Source organism: Ixodes scapularis, unplaced genomic scaffold (genome assembly GCF_016920785.2).
Source record: "Ixodes scapularis isolate PalLabHiFi unplaced genomic scaffold, ASM1692078v2 PGA_scaffold11__112_contigs__length_91849675, whole genome shotgun sequence".
Classification (NCBI taxonomy): domain Eukaryota; kingdom Metazoa; phylum Arthropoda; class Arachnida; order Ixodida; family Ixodidae; genus Ixodes; species Ixodes scapularis.
The window spans coordinates 53,111,188-53,132,866 of record NW_024609837.1 but is presented as its reverse complement, the minus strand read 5'-3'; the positions used below and the strand labels follow the sequence as shown (position 1 = coordinate 53,132,866).

The 21,679-nt window shown below is 47.7% G+C and overlaps 1 protein-coding gene across 1 annotated transcript in view; it reads left to right on the top strand.

The window, feature by feature from the left end:
• LOC120839974 (vacuolar-sorting protein BRO1-like) overlaps positions 1-21,679 on the top strand; it is a 46,236-nt gene that overhangs the window by 16,035 nt on the left and 8,522 nt on the right. Inside the window, exons 6-7 of the mRNA XM_040210394.1 lie at positions 18,109-18,220; positions 21,271-21,345. Of these exons, the coding sequence (XP_040066328.1) occupies positions 18,109-18,220; positions 21,271-21,345 (187 nt within the window). The remainder of the gene's footprint in view (positions 1-18,108; positions 18,221-21,270; positions 21,346-21,679) is intronic.

Here is a 21,679-nt window from a genome sequence, read left to right as displayed (position 1 = left end):
CCTAAATGGGTATCGTCTGGGAGGTGGGATATCTCAAATTTATTTAAGACGTCTCAAACGTGATTAACCTATTTCAAACATGGAGGAAACCTACAAAAAACGTACTCGCACAGGTGTTTGCAAATATGCAGAAAGACAGACAAAAGATTGTTTTCAAATATTCTTGAAGTTTATTACATACAAGCTATATCGTAGACAGAACAAACGTGTAAGCTATCTGATAAATGTGAAGAGGCACTACTGAGCTTTCATACAGCTGAGAAGATTGCAAAGCAAGCAAGAACCGGGGTAATTCTGGGCTGTAATGTGTGTTGTGCAATGGCAATCAGTTCTAGGCATTCGATTCTATACTATACTATGTGCAATGTCAATCAGTTCATCGGCAGGTCGTTTCATTAACACGCTGTTTCATCTACACACTGTTTTCTAAACAGCTATGATTAGTTTTTTGTTTTCGTTTTTTTATGTAACAAGTCACCCCAGATTGTCGCCGCAAATGGCATGTGGTTTGGGCCAGGTTGGTTAACATTTTTAATGAGCCGTCGCAGAGTGTGGCCGCGAAATTGTGTGGACGGTTCGGCCGGCCAGGGATACACCAGTGATGAAATATCCCAACAGCGTATAATTCGCGAAATGAGTATCGGTAATATTTTAGATTCGACTAAACGTGTCCATGTAACGGTACCCATAGAAGAGTTGTCTATAAAACGTGTTTTTACATGCCACGATAATAAGAAAGTCAATATTCAACCGACAGTTGTCACATCAGTTAAGAAAGCTAATGGGAGGCGACAGCCGATAGAATTTCTGAGAAATTATTATCCCGGCTGCCGGGAGAATAGAGACTGCCTAATTCCATAGATGATCCGAAAGAATACCTGTAGAAGAACGGTCAATCGTTGCCAGGACGTAGGTTGCAGTGCACTTACCATAGAAATAGCGGACTTGAAAGACGTAATCCGAGATATATGTCGACATTGGCACTGTAGAAGAACCACGCAAATACAAAAACGAAAAGGAAGGGTTCCGTGAAAATTCAACACGATGTGGCACAAGCTGCAATTTGCCGAACCGAACCACACCACAATACTTTCTGTGACTTCTTGGAAGAAATCACTTGTTGCCGACATACGCGTGGGAGTTTTCGAACACTGATAGCTTTGGTACACTTGGAATACGTTGTCACATTGCCACTGGAATCCCTGACAGCCCAACAGGCCGCAGCTAAGACTTCAGGGCGAGAGAAAGGAAGGCTGGGGAGGGGAAGCAGATAGATTACTGGAGAGGAGAGGAGGAAAGATCCCCTCGCTCCAGCATTCCGCCTACCTCCTCCTCCCCAGCCTGCAAAGCAGGCGCTTCTTCAAGGTCGGCAGGGAGGTGCCCTCAAGAAAGGCTTATTGTTATATGTGTGGCAGTGCTCGTGCCTTGACGTGCAGCGTGCGCGCGAGACGATCGCGTGAACTGACTGACTGCCTACCCGAGCGGCAGCATGCAGCCGTGTTCTAACCGGGCTGATTTCTGTAACCCGTTTTTCTTGTAAATACACCACATTTATTGGCGACGAGGATGGGATTCTCGCAACGAATTCCTGCTGCCATCGGGTCCACGGTTGGATCATCGTCTGACTGCTGGGGGCTTGACTGGAGCCAAGGATTGTCCAGCCTCGGAATCCTGGAGCGGCCATCAAGCGGCGACCCCTCAGCGAAGACCATGAGTCGCATCGGGCACATCGAGTCTTTCGACGATACGACGAGTGACTGGCGCTCCTATGAAGAAAGACTGGCGTCATACTTCCTGGTAAACGAGGTTCCCGAAGGTAAGAAGGTCCATGCCTTCTTGAGTGTCATCGGTCCGAAGACGTACGCTTTGTTGAAGTCGCTTACGTCCCCGCAGTCACCGTCCGAAAAGTCGTTTACCGCGTTACTCAAGCTTCTGGGCAATCATCTTGCGCCGCAGCCATTCGTCATAGCGGAAAGGGCGAAGTTCTACAAGCGTTCGCAAGAAGAAAGTGAGTCCATCACCGAATTTGTAGCGGTACTTCGGGATCTAGCACAGAGCTGTGATTTTGGAGGCTTTCTTGATGAGGCGCTACGCGACCGTTTTGTGTGCGGCCTTCGCCGAGAAGATGTACAGCGCGTCCTCTTCACAGAAGACAAAAAGCTGACTTTCCAGAAAGCGGTAGGGAGGGCTCTTGCGATGGAAATAGCAACTAAAAGTGCAGCGTTAACGCACACCAGCGGTGCATCGGTCCCTGGCGTCCACAAGGTTCGGGTCGACCACAAAGCGCAGATAGACAAGCAAGTACCTGAGCAGTCAAGTTGTTTCCGTTGTGGCTCGACCAACCATCGCAGTGATGCGTGCCCCCACGTCGGTGTCACATGTTTCAAGTGCAACCGGAAAGGGCACATTCAGCGCGCCTGCCGTTCGGGTAACACGAAGCCGACAAAATCGAAACGACAAAGGCAGGTGAAAACGCTGACGTCCGTTCACGACGCGGTATCTCTGCAAGCGGTCAAGGCTGCGGGCTTGAAACCAAACTCCGTACCCATAAATGTTGACGGTGTGAAGCTTACAATGGAACTTGACACAGGCGCAGCTGTGTCCGTTGTCTCCTTGACTGAATTTCGGAAGCTGTTCCCAAGAAAGCAGCTACAACCAACAGCGCTGACACTTCGCACGTATACAGGAGACTTTTTGAAGCTGAAGGGTCTTGCCTTGGTCTTTGTGCAGCACAACGACCAAAGTAAAGAGCTTGCACTGTACGTCGTGGAAACCAAGGGACCGGCATTGCTTGGCAGAGAATGGCTGCGAGAAATTCGGCTAGACTGGAAGAACCTTGTCCCTGTCAACAGGCTCGACACGTCGGAGAGTCTCAAACAAAAGTTGTTCGCCTTGTTGGAGAACCACAGCGACCTGTTCAGAGATGAGCTTGGCACCATTTCTGGAGAACAAGCCGAACTTTTTCCTTCGTGAAGGTTCACAGCCGAAGTTTCTGAAGGCTAGGAGCATTCCATTCGCACTGCAAGCAGCAGTTGACACAGAATTGGCAAAATGGAAAAGTTGGGAGTCATCACGCCTGTGGCTACCAGCGAGTATGCGACACCCCTTGTGCCTGTAGTAAAAAAGGATGGCAGTATACGCCTCTGCGGAGATTTCAAGGCTAGGCTCAATCCCTGCCTGGAGGTGGACAGGTACCCCATACCACGTATTGATGAGCTGTTGGCGGCCTTAACTGGCGGACAAGAATTCTCAAAGATCGACCTCAGCAGGGCTTACCAACAGGTGGTTATGGCGGACAACTCAAAAAAGTTGCTAACGCTGAACACGCACAAAGGGCTGTACGCCATGAATCGTCTTGCTTTTGGCATCTCATCAGCACCAGGCATCTTCCAGAGTTCCAGAGGATAATATGCTAAAGGGCCTGAAGGGTGTCAGCTGCTATCTCGATGACATCCTGATCACCGGAAAGTCGAAGCAAGAACACCTCAGCAATCTCGAAGCCGTCTTGTCGAGATTACAAGAACGTGGTGTGCGAGTGCGGGGTGACAAGTGCTCGTTTTTTTCAGCACGAACTACGTTATCTAGGCCACGTCATCAACGCCGAAGGTGTTTGCGTATCCCCTGAGAAAGTGTTTGCACTGCTGAATGCTTCTGCTCCGAAAAACAAGCAGCAACTGCAGTCGTTCCTTGGGATGGTGAACTACTACGGAAAGTTCGTTCCGCAACTTTCTACGCTGGCACACCCCTTGTACAAGATGCTGAGACAAGGAGAAGAATGGACGTGGGACGAAGTTTGCCAGTCCGCTTTTCAGAAAATCAAAGCTGCGATGACTTCCCCACCGATCTTAGTTCATTATGATCCCAAAAGACCCCTGCAGCTCGCCTGTGACGCATCGCAATACGGCATAGGCGCCGTTCTTTCTCAAGTTTCTCCGGACGGAAAAGTTCAACCTGTGGCTTACGCGTCTCGTACCTCATCGGAGGCTGAAAAGAACTACAGTCAGATTGAGAAAGAAGCACTGGCCCTGATTTTTGGAGTTAAAAAATTGCACGTGTATATTTACGGCCGTTTCTTTACCTTGATTACAGACCATAAGCCTTTGCAAACCATTTTCGGCCCGAAAACAGGCATTCCAGCAATGGCTGCTGCACGGATGCAGCGCTGGACAGTGACGCTGTCTACGTACAGCTACTCGCTCCAGTTTAAGAAATCAAGTGACAACGCTGAAGCAGACTGGTTGTCAAGATTGCCACTTGACATTGTGGCAGATGAATCTACCGAAGGAAACGAAACTTTCTATTCTCTGCGTCTAGATACGCTACCTGTCACCAGCCGTGACATTGCTCGTGCGACACGCCACGACCCTTTGTTAAGCAAAGTACTCGACTTGACACACGTGGGCTGGCCATCGTCCATCACTGACAAGGAAATGAAGCCTTTCTTTGACAGACGTCTGGAGCTCACTGTGCATCAAGGGTGTCTGATGTATGGCATGCGGGTAGTCGTACCACCAAACTGCGCAATCTCCTGCTTGAAGAGACACATCCGGGTCATCCAGGTATTGTCAGAAGCAAGGAATTAGCCAGGAGCTACATCTGGTGGCCTTCAATTGACAATGACCTGGAAGAGCAAGTGAAAGCATGTCAAGAATGCTATCAACAGCGGAGCGAGCCAGTCCCCGCGCCCCTTCACCCTTGGGCATGGCCGACATCGCCCTGGCAAAGGGTGCATTTGGATTTCGCGGGTCCAGTCAAGGGGAAGATGTTTTTGGTCGCCGTAGATGCACACTCAAAGTGGCCCGAGGTCTATGTGATGGAGGAGACGACATCACAGCACAGGATCCAACGTCTTCAGGACTTGTTTTTCGTTTTGGTGTACCTGAGGCCATTGTTACGGACAACGGTCCTCAGTTCGTCTAACAGAATTCAAGGCTTTTATTAAGAATCTAGGAGGTCGTCACATCTTGAGCGCGGCCTATCACCCAAGCACTAATGGCCTCGCGGAGAGGTTTGTCCAGACATTATAGTCTGCTCTCCGAAAAGGACGACCGCAAGACTCCCTGGAGTTGACGGTACAAACGTTTCTCCTGACGTACCGCAATACCCCTCACACGACGACAAAAGAAACACCTGCCAGTTTGTTCTTAGGCAGAAGACTTCGCACAAGACTCGATGCCATTAAGCCTTCCGTTGGGGGAAGAGTAGGACATCAACAGTTCGTCCAGACCTCGCAGCGAAAGGCACGAACAAGGATTTTTAGTGTGAACGACAATGTTCTCGTGAGGAAATATAGAGGCTCCCAGAAGTGGATTCCCGGCACAATTCTGAAGCAATATGGCCCAGTGTCGTTCCAGGTTCGAGTCACGACTGCTCGGGGCATATATATCTGGCGCCGTCACCAAGACCAGATGCTTCATCATCGTGAAAACTCGATGCAAGCCACATCAGACGGATTCCTGCCCGACCTGAGGGATCCAGAGAACTGCGTCGACGAGCCTGTGGTCAGTGAGTTTGCAACCACCCCACAGAGGGCAACCGACAATCCCGCTGTGCAACAGCGCTACCCCACAAGACATCGTCGTCCTCCAGACAGATACGACGCATAACGTTTTCGGCATTGTGTGCAGTGTGTGTATTTTTTTTTATTTCTTCAATTACGCCGGGGGAAATGTTATTTATATGTGTGGCAGTGCTCGTGCCTTGACGTGCAGCGTGCGCGCGAGACGATCGCGTGAACTGACTGACTGCCTACCCGAGCGACAGCATGCCGCCGTGTTCTAACCGGGTGATTTCTGTAACCCGTTTTTCTTGTAAATACACCACACTAGGGTGCCTCAATGTCCTTCTGTTTAGGGTGATGCCACCCTTTCTAGTACCAGATGCTGACAGCACGCGCTCACGGGGAAAATACAAAGAAATCGACGAAAACAAAGTGTCGCCATAGCACAGTCAGCGCCACAAGCGCGTGCAGGGACACGCTCTTTCACGAGCTTCTGAACAAAAAATAAAAATAAACGTGTGTGACAAAATGGCGAGACGCCACCACCCTAAGCAAAGCGCACATGAAGGCACCCTACACCACACTTATCTTTAAGGGGCATCAAAACAATGAACATAGCGAGAAGATTTCTCACTTTTATCAAAATACTAAGCTGAGCTAGTTGGTTCAACACACTGAACTTATGTAGCGCAAGGGACAGACACAGACCTGAAGTACTTCATATTCGTGTCTGTGCCTTGCGCTTTATAATTTGAGTCACTTGTATCCTCTTGTGAGTTCGTCCCAAAGTTGACAGTGAAGTGGATGCCATTCGAGTGGTCTACCAAGCGGTAGCCTTCAGGCACGTGCTGTGCTCTACGTAGGCGCCCGTATGAACACTATAGTCACGTGACCATATCTGGAGACACGATCGGCCAAAAATACGCATAGCGTCTACTCTTCTGTCAATACCGAGTGAAGAGGGCAGCAGCACGAATTATAGTTTTTGGAATCCAAAAGGAACTGCCCTTCCCAAATGTTAACTAAAAAGAGAAAGTATGAAGATCCTATATTTTACGTCGTATAAATCACATTATAAATTGAAGTGCGGAATTAACCGCGACGCTTTTCTGCGCACGATGTGCAGACATAAACTGAACTTAAATATAAAAAAAATATTGCCAATGAATAAGCTCCGCCGTAGATTTTGCAACTCGCAAATAACTCTTTTTTTTTTTAGTGAGAGTTGTGTGCATTTAACGAAAACTGTACCATTTCTTAAAACTTGTAATTATAAGTGCCACAAAGATGCAAAGATTCACTAAACTCAAGTTCAAAAACGCAAATCGAACACGACGATGACAATGCATGGTGGGGTTGTTTGCTGAAAGAAGCTAACAACTTTAATATCTCTGAACGAGAAACAAAATATGGGTAACAGCGCTTGCTCATTTGAGGAATTCGCAGAATAGTGAAATAATAGGACGCCCCTAAGGGGGCGCGCAACTCACGATTAAGTAATTCGACATTGGTTTCCGGTTTTTGAAAGTGTTTTTAATGTATATTTCGTCGCTCTCAACACGGGCGTCGATGGACATAACGTCGCTGCTTACGCCCCTGTCGAGGTGACTACTGCTGTTGGCACATTGTCACGACAATATGTCGGGCTATAGATTCGTCTCCCTGGCCCGTATGCAGTCTCAAAAGAGCTGTTTCGAATGTCAGTGCACGCGCCCTCAGTGCAGACAGAGCATTGACGTAGCGATCAGGAATCGAGAGCCGACTGCGCTTCGATCTGGCCGACTGCGCTATCTCTGCTGAAATGAGAGCGTGGCACTTTCGAGCACCGTTAAACTGCTGATGTTGCAAGAGGCTGCCCTGTCGTTGAGAATACTTTGCCTTTCAAACGCCTTCAGGGGTCGTTCCAGTGCTTGGCGCAAAGCCCGCGCACCATCGCAACTTTTCTGGCACCTGTTGGCTATCTGCGAGCACCTCCGGTTCATCGTCGCGACTTGAATGAGAGTATTTTATGAATCCCCGCGAACATGAACCCCCGCGACGGTTAACCGACAGAGCTTGTGGAAATCTGTGCCCTCCTCCGCGATGAGCCTCCGAGCTCGACATTCCAGCCATTCGGGCTCTGTCGTTGACCCGGCAGAAGCTTAACGCCCTCAATGCTTCCGAGATACGTCATTCCTCGGGGGAGCTTCGATGGCCTCGCGCACCAGAAGATCCGGCTGCACCACACCTCTAAGCCAACTGATGTCGCGGAGCTAACTTCTCGGAACAAAGGGGCAAAGGCTAGAAAAGGGGACGCGGGACAAAGGGAGGCTCTCTCGGGCGCCGGACACGAAGGAGCGTGCAGCGATGGAGAGACGGAAGACGCTGGTGGTGAAATCGGCGGGAGACGGGCGCTGGCGGGGGAAGTGCGGGCTTGACGTCGAGCTGCGTACTCGACGGACGGACGAGACAGCGACTCTGGACAACGACGTCCCCATGACGCGGTGTAACCGACCACCACTGGGACTAGGAGCAGCTGCGGTAGCAGCGGACTTCCCCCAGGCCGCGCTGATGACCGTTCCCCGATCCCGAAACCCCCGAGGCAATAAGTTAGTGAATACACCCTCTTGCCGAGAGCGAAGTATTGCCGTGTCATATTCATTCGGGGACGGGGTCTGAAGGAATCAAAGTTAGAAGCCCGCAAGCTCATAGACGGAAGGTTGGCGATGCTGCACGAGTTGTAGCGGAACGGCGCTGCGTAGGGTACGCCGAGCGCTGGAATGACTTCGCAGGCGTTCGGAGGGAAAAGGATTTGCGACAAGAAAGCAGCGTCTTGTATCTTCAGCAAGCTAAAAGTGCTCACTTTTCAGCTGAGTGAGCGCGGTCGGGCACACCAAGCCGCAGTCGGCTGTCACGTCGCGATTGCTACGTGGTTGCTCTTACTACACGGACGCCATGTGCATTCATATTCAAAACAGCTCTTTCGAGACTAAATGCGGATCAAACACCGTGCCCGAGCCGCCGCTCTGCACTTCAGTATCAAATGAGTTCACCGCGTAACGGGGGATTCGTTTTATTAAACCGGTGCAGTTTGACGGTCCCCGGTCACCCGCTTGTGCGAAATGGTCACTTGTTTGAACAAACGGGCGACTCGCTTGCTGGAACGAGTAACCGGTTTGCCCAAACCAGTGACCCATTTGCCTAAATGGGTGACAGGTAGGGCTAAAACGGGCGACCAGTACGACGCAAACGGGTGACCCGTTTGACAAACGTGTTAGCGGTATTGCTAAACTGTTACCAGTATGAACCCGTCTACTCTCATGTAGGAGCCAAATTACTTTTTTCCTTTTTTCCGTAGGGCAGCGCACCAAGTGGCTGTTGTGAAGTTGGTCTCGGCTTTCTGTTTATGTGCTTCCGTTCACTATATTACTAGACACATAGATGGCTGCTGTCTGAATGGATGGATAAACAATATATTTGATTCCGTTCGTATTAGGCGGTAGCTTGCGCCCATAGTCTGCCGTGACTAACTAGAATTTTCAATTTACTTAGGAATCAATTGTTTAGATGTACGCGTGAAATCTAAATTCCAGAGCAGGCCATGCATAATATGCAATATAAAATTAAAACCGCTTCACTCAACAGAGGAATGGAGGCGATAATCGTACAAGAGAATTGATTAATACACAGATATTTATTCACCGCAAATACAACCGTTACAAAGATAAATGTCGTTCAGGCGTTCGTAAAAATGTGTACTCCTTTTCACCGTAAGAGTGAGCAAAAATGTCGACGCTTCAAACGAACGAGGTCGATGCTTCAAACGAACCTGCAATGTACGCACGCTCGTGAAGCGAAAGCGTTGTTCGAGACAACACATTCGAGTTTGTAGCGTCAGCTCATTTGAATTTATGGGTAACAGAAGAGCTTTTCGGCGACGCTGCTGACGTTCAAGAGACGCTGGAAACACTGTCCATGTGGTTGCGCTTTAACCGTCTCACCTTCGCCGTAAAGAAATAACGTCCAGAACTCCACACGATGACAACAACACGTCGCATCCGCCACGCGCGTCTCTGAACAAGCGCGCCTGTGACCGAATTATTATCGTGCTTGGCTTTCACGCAAAGCGCCAGGGTTCGATTCCTGGGAACGGACGCGCCTTTTTGTTACTTCTGTAAATGTTGAGTTCTGGTAAATTCGAGAACCACGCGCCGAATCTTCCACGCCGATATTTCCAGAAGCCCACGCGTGAACATACCTTAGGGGCTGTACAGAGTAATGTAATAAACGTAAATAGTCGATACTACTAGGCTCTATCGCGGCCCAGCGGGCAGGATTCATAACACCCAACAGCTGGCGCAGTGATGCCTAATTATGTGTGCATTCTTTATAATTGTACCATTAAAAATTGTTTTACTTTGATTTACATATTTGTGGAACTATTAGCACCTTCGAAGTTTTTCAAACATATTACAATTACGGCGACTGGGGCTTTGGCAAGACGCACGACTTGGCATTACGACGACTTGGCAGCCGCCGTAACGTCAGCCAAGGTGGCGGGGAGTCCTATCAAGCGTAGCACGGAATCACAGCTCAGTCTAATTGTGCGTAGTACGGCTTAAAACGCATGGCGTTCACGACTTAGAGTCGTTGTAGGCGGCGTGATGATGTTATTGTTCCGTCGAGCATCACCTCGTAGTTGAGCACCCTGAGGCGACGAAGTATCTTTTATGGTCAAAAGTGCCGTTTTAACAGTTTGTCACTGAGACCGCGGCGACGGATGGGCGTCCACACCCACACCATGTCTCCGACCTAGAAGTGGACGTCCCTTTGACGAATGTAGTAGCAGCCACTGTCGACGCGTTGCTGGTCTTGGATCCGGAAACAGGAGGGCTGGCGGACTTTTTCGGCCCATTCAGCAACCACCTGGGCGTCGTCGCTGCCATCGTCAGCTGGATCGTGGGCAGCAACGCGTCGAGAATGGTCTTTACCTTCCGACCATGTACCAGCTGGAAAGATGTAAATCTAGTGGACACTTGAGCCGCCCTGTTGTATGCGAACGTGACGTTGGACAACAATTCGTCCCACGTCTTGTGCTCTACGTCGACGTATATAGAGATCATGCCGGCGATTGTCTTGTTGAGTTGCTTCGTCAGCCCGTTGGTGCGGGTGGTACAGAGCTATAGTGGCGCGATAGTAACTGGTGTGATTGAGCCGAATGATTTTTTGGGTCAGCTGTGCTATGAACTCAGTACATTTTGAACAAGTAATACACTTTCTTGGTGATATTGACATTTTACACCAATTTTAGCTTTCTGGTTATACTTTCGGGATACCCTTCTCATAGTACAAGGCTTTCTTTCAGTTAGTTTGGCGCAGATGGCCTCAGAGCTTTTGCGCCATAAACGCGCAAAACATTTCTCTCTTTGTGTCATGAACGATGGTTCCTGGTTAGTGGTCAAGACCTCGGGGGCACCGTGCCGAAGGACGATGTACTCGACGAAGAATTCGGCGACTCCCATGGCAGTTCCCGACAAAAGGGGTTGTCGTCTCGGCGTATCGAGTGAGGTAATCGGTTGCCACAATTATAAACCGGTTGCCTAGCGTCAACATGGGGAATGGTTCAAGCAAATCTATTCCGATCTCCTGGGATGGTGTGGTCGGAACCGCAACTGAATGCAGAAGTCCCGCCAGCTTTGTCGGCGGCTTCTTACGCCGTAGACACTCATACCACGATTGGACGTAAAAATGTGCACTATTCAATAGCTTGGGCGAGTAGTACTTCTCGCAAATCCTGGCGGGTGTCCTGCTGTATCTAAGGCGTCCAGCTGTAGAATCATCATAGCAGCCTAGAATAACGTCTTCACGAAGGCAACTGGGAATCACCAATAGCCGCGCTGAATTCCTGGTGCCGAAGTTGTCTTTGTAGATTACTCCCTGTGCAAGCGCAAAGGTTGGCAGGATTCTGAAAAAGATACTGGAGACTGCGCCCCCTCGATCATCCAAGTGCTCGATCAGCACGCGGAGTTGAGGGTCCCCCCCCCCCCCCCCCCCCCCCTGGAGTACTGCCATGTCAATCATGTTGACAGCAACGATGAAAACATCGTCGTCGTCATCGGCAGTGCTACCGGGAGTTGACTGGCCGGGGTTCTTGAGAGACAGTCGGCGTCACTGCGCTTGGGGCAGGACTTATACACGACCGCCATGTCAAATTCTTGCAATAGGAGACTCCAGCGAGCGAGGCGTCCTGATGGATCTTTAATGTTGGCGAGCCAACAGAGCGAATGGTGCTCCGTGACCACTCGAAACGGGCTCTCGTACAGGTACGGGTGGAACTTGGTTATCGCCCGGGCAACGGCAATGCATTCATTCTCGGTCGTCGAGCATCTGCTCACGGCTTTTGAAAGTGTCCGACTGGCGTAGGTGATTACTCGTTCTCTGCCCTCCTGCAGTTGGTCCAGCACCGCTCCGCTCCGAGTCCCGTATTACTTGCGTCCGTGTGTATTTCGGTCTCTGCGAATTGCTCGAAATATCCGAGGGTGGAAGGCGTCTGGAGTCTTCGCTTCAGCTCGTTGAAGGGTCGCTCCTTTAGTCAACTTGAACTTTACAGCGTCTTTCGTGTGATGTGCCAGTGACACGGAAAGCTTTTGCGAAATCTCTAACAAAGCTCCTATAGTATGCACAAAGTCCGAGAAATCTTCGCACGGCATTCTTGTCGGACGGCGGCGAAAATGCTGCCTCGGCGGGCGTCTTCTCGGGGTCGGAGCGAATACCTTCGTTGCTCACAACGTGACCCAGGAACTTGAGTTCGCCGTAGGCGAAACGACGCTTTAATGGCTTGAGCGTCAGTCCCGCGGTTTTGATGGCGTAAAGCACGGCACGAAGGCGTCTCAGATGATCGTGGAAATGCCGTGAAAATACGAAGACATCATCGAAGTAGATGAGGCGGCTCTGCCTTTACAGACCTGCTAGTGTGGTGTCCATAACACGCTGGAAGATGGCTGTTGCTCTAAAAACTCCGAAAGGCATCATTTTGAATTGGTACAATCCGTCGGGCGAGATGAAGGCAGTTTTCTCGCGGTCGCGTTCGTCGACTTCAATCTGCCAGTTGCCACAGTCCTGGTCCATCGACGTAAAATATGGGGAGTGGCACAGCCGGTCCAATGTATCCTCGATGCGGGGAAGCGGATACACGTTTTTTTTTTGGTCCCGGCGTGCAGTCGACGGTAGTCCACCCAGAACCTAAAGAGTTCCATCCTCTTATTTACGAGCTCAACGGAAGAGGCGCAGTTGGACTGCTTGAAGTTTGGATGATGTCGTCGTCGAGCATTTCCTGAACTTGTTGTTCAATAACCTCTCTTTTTCAAATAGACTCGCTAGGACGACTATAGTGAACAGGTTGGGGGGGGGGGGGGGGGTGTCGTCTTCGGTGACAATGCGGTGCTGCGCTACCGTCGTTTGTCGAACCCCTGAGGATGTGGCGAAGCACTCGCTGAGTTCGCCGAGAGGCTTAAGCAGCTGTCTTTGTTTATTGGCAGGAAGCTTGGGCTCAATGTCAAGTTGCGGGGGCGGCGTTTTTCGTGCTGTGATGAGGTCGGCTCTTTCAAACGTGCAGGGATTGCGGCTGAGTTCCAGGGTTAGTCGATGTTGCCCATGGTGGTACCTTTCGTAAGGTGTTGCGGCTCTTGATGAAAATTTGTAACCAGGACCATGACATACCCGTCTGGAAGTTCCTTAGACATTAGTTTCTTTTTCTAGAAACAACTGGAGGCTTCCTTTGAGAAGAACTTCGCCGCAGGTAGGTTCACTGGTCCCTACGGGTACGAGAAGGCTTAACGGCAGCGGTAAGTTCACGTGGTTTGCGAGGACCCTGGACAGTGGATGACATCGCGTTGGGTTCCTCCGGTGGTTTTGCAAGTTTCTTAGCGTCAACCGGGTTGCACCAAAATGGATCACTGCGCCGAACTCGTATAGAAAGCCCATTTCGAGGATAATATACCGCGCACAGTCTTGCACAATAAGGAACTTCACGGGGCACGTCTCACTATGGATCTCAACTCGTGCAGTGCACATCCCAGTCGGCGTTGTTAGATGGCCTCCGGTTGTTCGTATTTGCGGGCCATCCCGCGGCGTCGTCACTTTCCGAAGACAGCGTAAAGGACTCCCACTCAAGACGGAGTAGCCTGCAACGGTGTCCACGAGTGCCGCGACATGTCATGGCCGTCCGTGATCACGTTGAGGCTGTCAAGCACCTTTGCAAAAGTGTCGCTCCGATGCATGGCGTCGGGTGAGAGGGAGATCTCCAGCGTTTTCGGTGGTTCTTTACGTCGTCGGTCAACAGCAACACCATTTACAAGGGTTGCCGCGTTTAGTTTTCCTGTCGCGAAAAGGGCGACAGTTTCTCACGACGGTATCGGCGCAGCGGCAAAGCTGGACGTTGCGGTGACGGCGACTGAGACCCGCGGCGAGGTGCAGGTGGGGGAGGCTGAGGTCATCGAAGGTACTCTTCGATCTCTCGCGGTCGTTCACCGTAGCGTGGGCGTAGGTCTTTTGGGTGGAAGCCACGCAGCCCTATTTGACTGTTGGGGCAACGGCGGTAAATATGGTCGGCTTCCCTGCAGCGAAAGCACAACGGGCGAGGATCGGCCGTCCTTCACACCTCATTTTTTCTTGGCGCAGCTTGTTCCGGCCGGACGTGCGCGCGTTCTTCCTGGCGTCGGGAATACTGTGGCGCTAGATGTTCAAGTCGGGCGGCGGCCACTATGCATGGACCATTGCGTTGGTGGTGGCTGTCGGGCCATTGCGGCGTAGCGAAGAGCGGGCTCCTCCGCTGCTGGGACTGTGAGAGGAGCGTCAGACTAGAAGACTCGGTGAACCTCCTCTCGGACGACCTCGGCGGGTGACAGTGAGGACGGGCGATTAGGGGCGGTTTGGATCTTGAGGAGTTTTTCCCGGACGATATGAGAGGAGCGTCAGACTAGAAGGTTCGGTTAACCTCCTCTCGGATGACCTCGGCGGGTGACAGTGAGGACGGGCGATCAGGGGCGGGTTGGATCTTGTGGAGTTTTTCCCGGACGATATGGCAGCCGATTTCCCAAAGCCTCTTGACACCGGCGGTGGTCAGGTCCAGTCGGGAAGATGCGATGGTTAGAGTATCTGGCGCGCCTGGGAGTCGGTGATAATGGCTTGCACGAACCGTCAGTGCTCGCTCGATATTGATGACTTTACTTGCAAAACCATTGACAATCGCCGAGGTGATTGCGTACTAGAATTCCGAAAATTTCGCTCTTCACGCCTCGCGTGAAAGCTGCGAAGTTTTTTTTTTTTTTTTCTTCTCGTTAACATCCGGATCGGCTCGGGCCCTCAGGCGCAAAACAGTTTCAACAAAGGTGCTGACGCTTTCGTTGGGGCTTTGCACCGTTTTTTTTGAAGAAGATCCTCCGCTCGCTGCCGACGGTGGTGGTTAATGAACGTCCGATTCAATTCGGCGGCGCAGGACTCCCATGCAGTGAAGGAGTCTGTATTGAACCATGGTTAAAAGCGCTAAAGAAAGACGTACACAAGATAGAAGAAAAACACGGGCGCTACTCACAACTGTATTGAGAAAGGAAGATGGAAGTACTTCTCTTCTATCTTGTGTACGTCTTTTTTAGCGCTTTTAACCATGGTTCAATACAGTCAACACCAACTAGCTCAACAACAAGTTCTTTTACAGTGAAGGAGGCTTCGTGGTTTACAAACCAGTGCGTTTCAGTGCCTTCAAGCAAAAAGTCGAGGTTCCGGAGGCACTGCTCAGTCGTCAATTATTGTGGCGGGCTACACGTTCATAGTGTTGCCGCCCATCCTCTATGTCCCCGTGGCCATCCCGGTGGAAAGGTGTCTGAGTCCAGGGTGCGACGGGTAGATATACGACGGTGGCGGAGGCAGGGGTCTGCGACGACTGGTTGTCCATCGTCGGCCTCATTGGCTGCTTGGTCTTCGGTGGCAAAAGGTCGAATTCCGGGGTAGGCCTTGAGCAGGGTGTAAGATAGACAGGTGGCGAAACGAGAGCCAAATGAGCGACCGGATTGTGTCCCCCTCGGGTTTCTCTTTTTCTGTGGCGCCAACTATGTGGAGCGCCGCGAACTCTCACTCCGGGTGGGCGACCGGTGGCGACCGGCTAAACTGACGGAGATGGTTTCTCGTGGATTTTCAATGAAGAACTGTAGTGTTCTCGGTTTATTTTGCGCACTCTCCCATAAAATTCCATGCAAATCCGATTCCGATTTTTTTCTTCTCGCCGCAGCGCCATCTGTCGCAAATCGGGGGTACCCGCAAGCAGACGAGTACACAATCCGGTCACGGCGCTGCGGTAGGCTTCTATGGGCCGTTTCCCCACCTGTCTATCTTACACCCTGGCCTTGAGTATGGCGACTTGATCGGGTCTCGGTTTTCTCTTCGTTGGGTCTTCATGATCTTGGGGTCGAAGTTGCACTGTGGGCCTTCGGAAGGGTACGCTGCACGAACATGCGTTACACCGCACCTCCACCAAAATGTCACAAGTGATAATGATGAGGCGGCAGATAATTTGAGAAATTAAATACTTTTTGGGGACGAACTTGTGCCCCTAACAAAAATAGAAAATTAACGTCGCAGTCGTCGATGTCGGCGGAACAGCAGGATCGAGCGCTGGGGCGAGACTGACTTCGGCTCGCCACGCCGAATTCCTTGTACACGCATGGGCTTCTGGAACAATCGGCGTAGAAGGTTCGGTGCGTAGAACGCTCGGACATTGAATAAGCAACAGGGTTCTCGAATTCACCAGAACGCGACATTTACAGAAATAACAAATGGTGCGTCCGCTCCTAGGCATCAAACCTCGTCCCTTCGCGTGGGGGCCAAGCACGATAATCATTCGGCTTCGGGCGCGCTTGCTCGGAGACGCGCGTGGCAATGTGAACAAAATGTGTGTATGTGTGTGTGTTTTCCTTTAAGTTAGCGCACAACATAAAAACGCGCCTGTAAAATTATGGAAACCTAAGCTAGTGAAAGCCAATATCATTACGCAGGGTATTATTCATTTATTTGGTTTAGACCGCAATAAAACTAAGGGGCTATATATGTTCAAAAATACCTGAAAATCACAAATTGACCAGATAAATAAGAGTGTCTTCAGGTCAGTACAAACATTTAAAACAATACGTTTTATTTTCATTGCAAGGAATTGAGTAGCTTTTCTTGGCATAACGACCGCAGCTTTTTGGAAGACAATAACAAATATTTGGTTTGTGCGGGTCTTCCTTCGAACGTAGTGTAAACGACCAACTTAGGTGTGACATGATATCCTGGACTATAAGGTTTCTTAACAAAGTATTTTAAAACTTTACTTAGAGGCTATGTGATGAAATATCTCTTTCATTAACTCTTATTTGAGTAGTAAATATATCACAGTAATTCAATTACGCTATACTAATATCTAATTGTAATTTATTGCTTTTGGTAAATATAATTTGTAGTTGCAAATAGTCTACTTTTAGCCTAGTCACTGCAAATTTTGAATAACAATTACCATAGCTTGTTTTGTGATTTGGTCACGCTGGAGGATTCTTCTCTAGACTTACCGGCAGGCAAAAATGTACTGTCTGTCTTATTGCCCTTCTGCAAAATTAAGTTACTTCGAACGTGTCAATACTGCTCTAGGGCGCCGACTTTGGACGGACGTTTGAGCAAACTTTCAAAGCCTCTGCACTTGAAAGGAGTACAAAAGATGCCCCAGATAAAGCAGGAGGGGTTTCCACTGTGAGGAGTTAAAGAAAGAACCATAATATTTTGATTACGATGGGCACAATGCATCTTGTCAATCCTCTCGGTCATTTTAGCATAATCAAAAATTTAAGCCTCCCATAAGTTATTTTAGTAGCTATATGCTCACCTGATATATTACTTTTACTTTGAACGTCATGATAAAAATAACGCTGACAATTGCTGGTGGCGCTGCAGCGGTCGCACAATATTCAAATAATTCATTTGTATTGTACCGAGAACTCGGATCCCATATTATAATAAAAACAAATTGGTGCAATAAAACAATATAGTGTGACAAATGCAAAATGTTTTGTGAAAATTTTTTAGAAAAAAATATAGAAGTGCCTTTCAGCGCGAAAATGCTATAATATTAACCTCATTGAATACGGCTAGCTGTTCAATACTTAGATGTAAAATAATTGTGCCAATGGAGTGAGTTGAGCCAGTTGGTATTGAGACGACATGATGAAAAACAACGCACATTCATGTCAATATTCATGGGGTGAATCGTGAATGTATTGCAATTCGCCCTCTTATTCTTTTAGTATGAACGCAGTTTTCCTCTTCCGCTCATAAATACCAGTGGCGAGTCCGCGCTTGTGTGTTCTAGGTGTTTCTTCGCCTGTGGTCCTCTTTTGCGCGCTATTTTTCATCATGCCGGAGTAATTGTATCAATTTCTTACAAAAAATTACATTTGTAAGTAAATTACATTTTGTGTTTGTGGGCTAGTAATTATATTATAGTAAGTGACTACCTTAATGGCGACGTAGTCATAATTGTATTTAAATTATCGTTTTAAAAATAACTTACCAAAGCATGCATTGACTTAAACGCCATATTTCAGGTTATCACGGAGACCACACTCTCTGTAAGGAAAGCTTAGCAATATTGCTAGCTTACGCTTCAGATCAATCGGGATACGCATCTTACACACTGCTCAGTCTTATCCTGAACAGGTGAGAATCATTCATAATAATAATTTTAAATTGCCTTTCTAGCTTGTATGATGATATTGAGATTTGAATGACAGTTTGAATAAATTTTGAACATTGCACTTGATGACCTATTTGTATTTTTTTTTGCTATAAACAAATCCCCAATTAACAAATGCCTAATAAACAAATACAAGATGCTGTCTCAAGGGTTGAGGCAATATCACGTGGTTAAACTCTTGGGCATAGCGTCTCCTTTCCTGCTTCACGTTACAAAACCTCATAAAGGCGGCCAAATATTTTAATCGGACGTAATATTTTTATTAGGAGCAACACAATGCTTTATGGTGTCTGTACAAACCGATATCATGTCATATACGCTGTCTCACACCTGATAAACATAAGTTCATAGATTAATTCATTGTCCCTAATTTCAATCTACTTATGTGTGTATTATCGGAGAGTTATACGAGTATCTAACCTTTTTTTTTTTTGTGAATATAATTATTCAAACTAGTCCCGTTACCCGTATACAACTCAGGGTAGCGGATTTTATGACTCATACTTTGCAGAATTTAAGTTTTCTTTCACTATTGCAATTTACCCTATGTACATCATTTTAAGACCTTCGCTGTATATTAGAACATAAAATAAAATAATAAATAAATGCACGTTTCTTATCTCGCGTTAGTTTTATGTAAGTTATACCGCACATTAAATTACAAATAGCGAAATAGACAGGCACAAAAACAGAAAACAAGCGCCATTTATTTGCTCACTCTTTTTTATGTCCTCCCTGGTTTTTGCGCTGTGCGTTGCGTAATTTGCTTAACCCATTAGCCAAAATTATTAAAGGTGCTACTTCTACCGACTGTTTCAATCCTTATCACCAGCAAACTTTTTGAACAAATGTAGAGCAAAATTATTTTCATTCAGATATTAAAAATGTCTGAATAATAGCAGTGGTAGTAATAATAGTGCTGCGGCGCCGCAGAAAGGCAAGTAGCCCCTACTTTGGACGCCTGTGGCGCCGCATCTAACCATAAAGTGATGAGCAAGTGCACAGGTGATAGCAGTCTTGGGTAGTAATGCGTTACTAGTAACGCGTTACTGTAGTTTCGTTACTTTTTTTGGTAACTTGTAACTGTAACCAGTTAATTTTTAAAAATGTAACTTGTAACTGTAGTTCTATTACTTTTTCTCAGGTAACGATAAAAGTAACGACGTTACTTTTGTCGTTACTTTCCGTATTTTTTTATGAATAATATATCATTGAACGAGTAAAATCTAGCCAGTCCTAGCATTTTCCAAATTGTCTGTGCCAACCTTTCGAGATTTTCCAAATTGTCTGTGCCAACCTTTCGAGTGTCAAGTTGGCCTTGCAAAAACTTGTAATTACGTTATTTCTCGCGAGTCACGACCCAGAATATAGTCACGTGTAGATGTTATGAAAAAAAATCTAGTTTTTTTTTTTATAATAATAATAGTCTTTTATTTCTTTGAAAAACCTATTCCAACACGTAGCCTAGTTTGTTTTAATAAATTCTTAGAGTCGCATTCATAGGGCATTTTTACTATTTGTGTCATCTGACTTAGATCCATTGAGCCTATACTATAGAAAACGATTCGATTACTCAAACCTCTAACCAGGACGACAAAATATGAATTCTGAAGACTAAAATTTGTGCAGAAAAGGCGTTTTAACGTTGATCGATTGCTTATTTGTAGTGTGCGTGAATTTCTTGTGTTTGTTTTTCACTGTTTAACGGATTGCGACGAAAAGACTATAGGTTCACTGTCGCCAGCATTAGAGGACAGGGAGTGCCTACGCTTTAGCAACCAGAAGGCGCGAACGAATTGGTAACGAGACAATGCTATTCATAACTGGTATCGCCAGTTATGAATTATGTGATTTATTTGTACAGTGCACGGTAGATATGAAAAAGCTTAGGCGAGCGCGTGGCTCCCAAGACCACCAGCGTTATCCAACCGTAGAAATTTGAGCTATCATCGAGGCTATAGACCACTTTCGAAAGACTGCCCCCTGTTGGCAGCGGTAAAATCCCTGTACAATGTCGCACTGAACCAGCGACGTCACGGCACACTTTGTGCGTTGGATTGGATTATAAGGCAAAAACACACCCACGGAGAAATGTGACGAGCGCAGTGACGTTGCACTTTCAACACTGTTTGACTTGCTCGTCGAATCCCTAGCGTTGGCCGCGCTCTGACGTTCACAATCTCATGGAATGACTTGACTTGCAGTTGTTCCGCCATTTTGCAGTGGTTCCGACTTTCTAATAATCGGCACGTGACTTTCGAAACGGGTATATTGTGTGGAAGAGTGGAATTCCAGCGGCTGTTTGACTTTTGGCGTTATTCCCCACTTGGTCGGCAATCGATTGCTGAGTCAACATCAATAGTTGTAATGCTCGGTGAAATAAATTAAAAACCGTTTTATTGTCATTTATCTTGGGATTTAATTATCAAACGGCCAAAAATGTATCACTCAACCTGCCGACCGTGTCGATTCAACCATGCTTCATTTGACCATTCGTTGCGGATCGCCTCTATGTTCGGCGAAACTAGCATGAGCTCACAAATGACTGGTCAAGCTGGGAGTGTTTTTACAGAAAGTGAACAGCCACTGAAGCCTCCATAATGACCGAGCTTTCTTCTAGTACACAGCGCGGCAGGCTTTTTAAGCCACGTGCTCGCTTGGGCTTTGCCATATCGCCCGCGATTGTGCACCTGCTCTCTCTTTTTTTTATTATTTCGTTTTACCACTGTTCATACACTTCTCCGAAGCAGATCTTGCAAAATGTTGGAGACTCGCCCTCTTCAAAGATCGACAAAATTTCACAAAGGTGCAATTCGTGTCGTCGACGACAGACGCGCGTGTTTCACTCACGCACTTTGGTGGCTGCCGTAGTTTCTTGCGACAAATCCTAAGCCACGACTTTTAAGTCAATTGTAAAAAAGTTATGTGCTATACATTCTTACTTCTTATTCAGTTTTATAAGAAATGTAGTGTTTTCTTTGTATAATACAGATATGCACTGTTCATATTTCAGCATAAGCTCAGGTTTAGGTGACAATGTGTATAACATTCCATCAGATAGGCATGACGAAGTGAAGGAACAGTTAAGGTACGTAAATCATCATCACTAAAATTAAAACGATTGATATATTAACGGTTTTCATCATCTACCACGTGCAACGTAGCTAATACACTGACATGACATTTTTGTTACGTGTGGCATGTTCATGAAGCTCAACCTATATTACGCCATATTATGTCATTTCTGGATATACATGGTGTCACAAAAAAAATACAGATATTTTTTTTTACCGCAAAAATAAACTAGGCACCGCCGAACGCTCATTCTCCACCCAAAGGTAGCGCTAGAGGTCACAACCAGATGCCAAAGTTTCAGCCCGATCCGATACCTTATTCAAAAGTTATAAGTGATTGTCTGAACA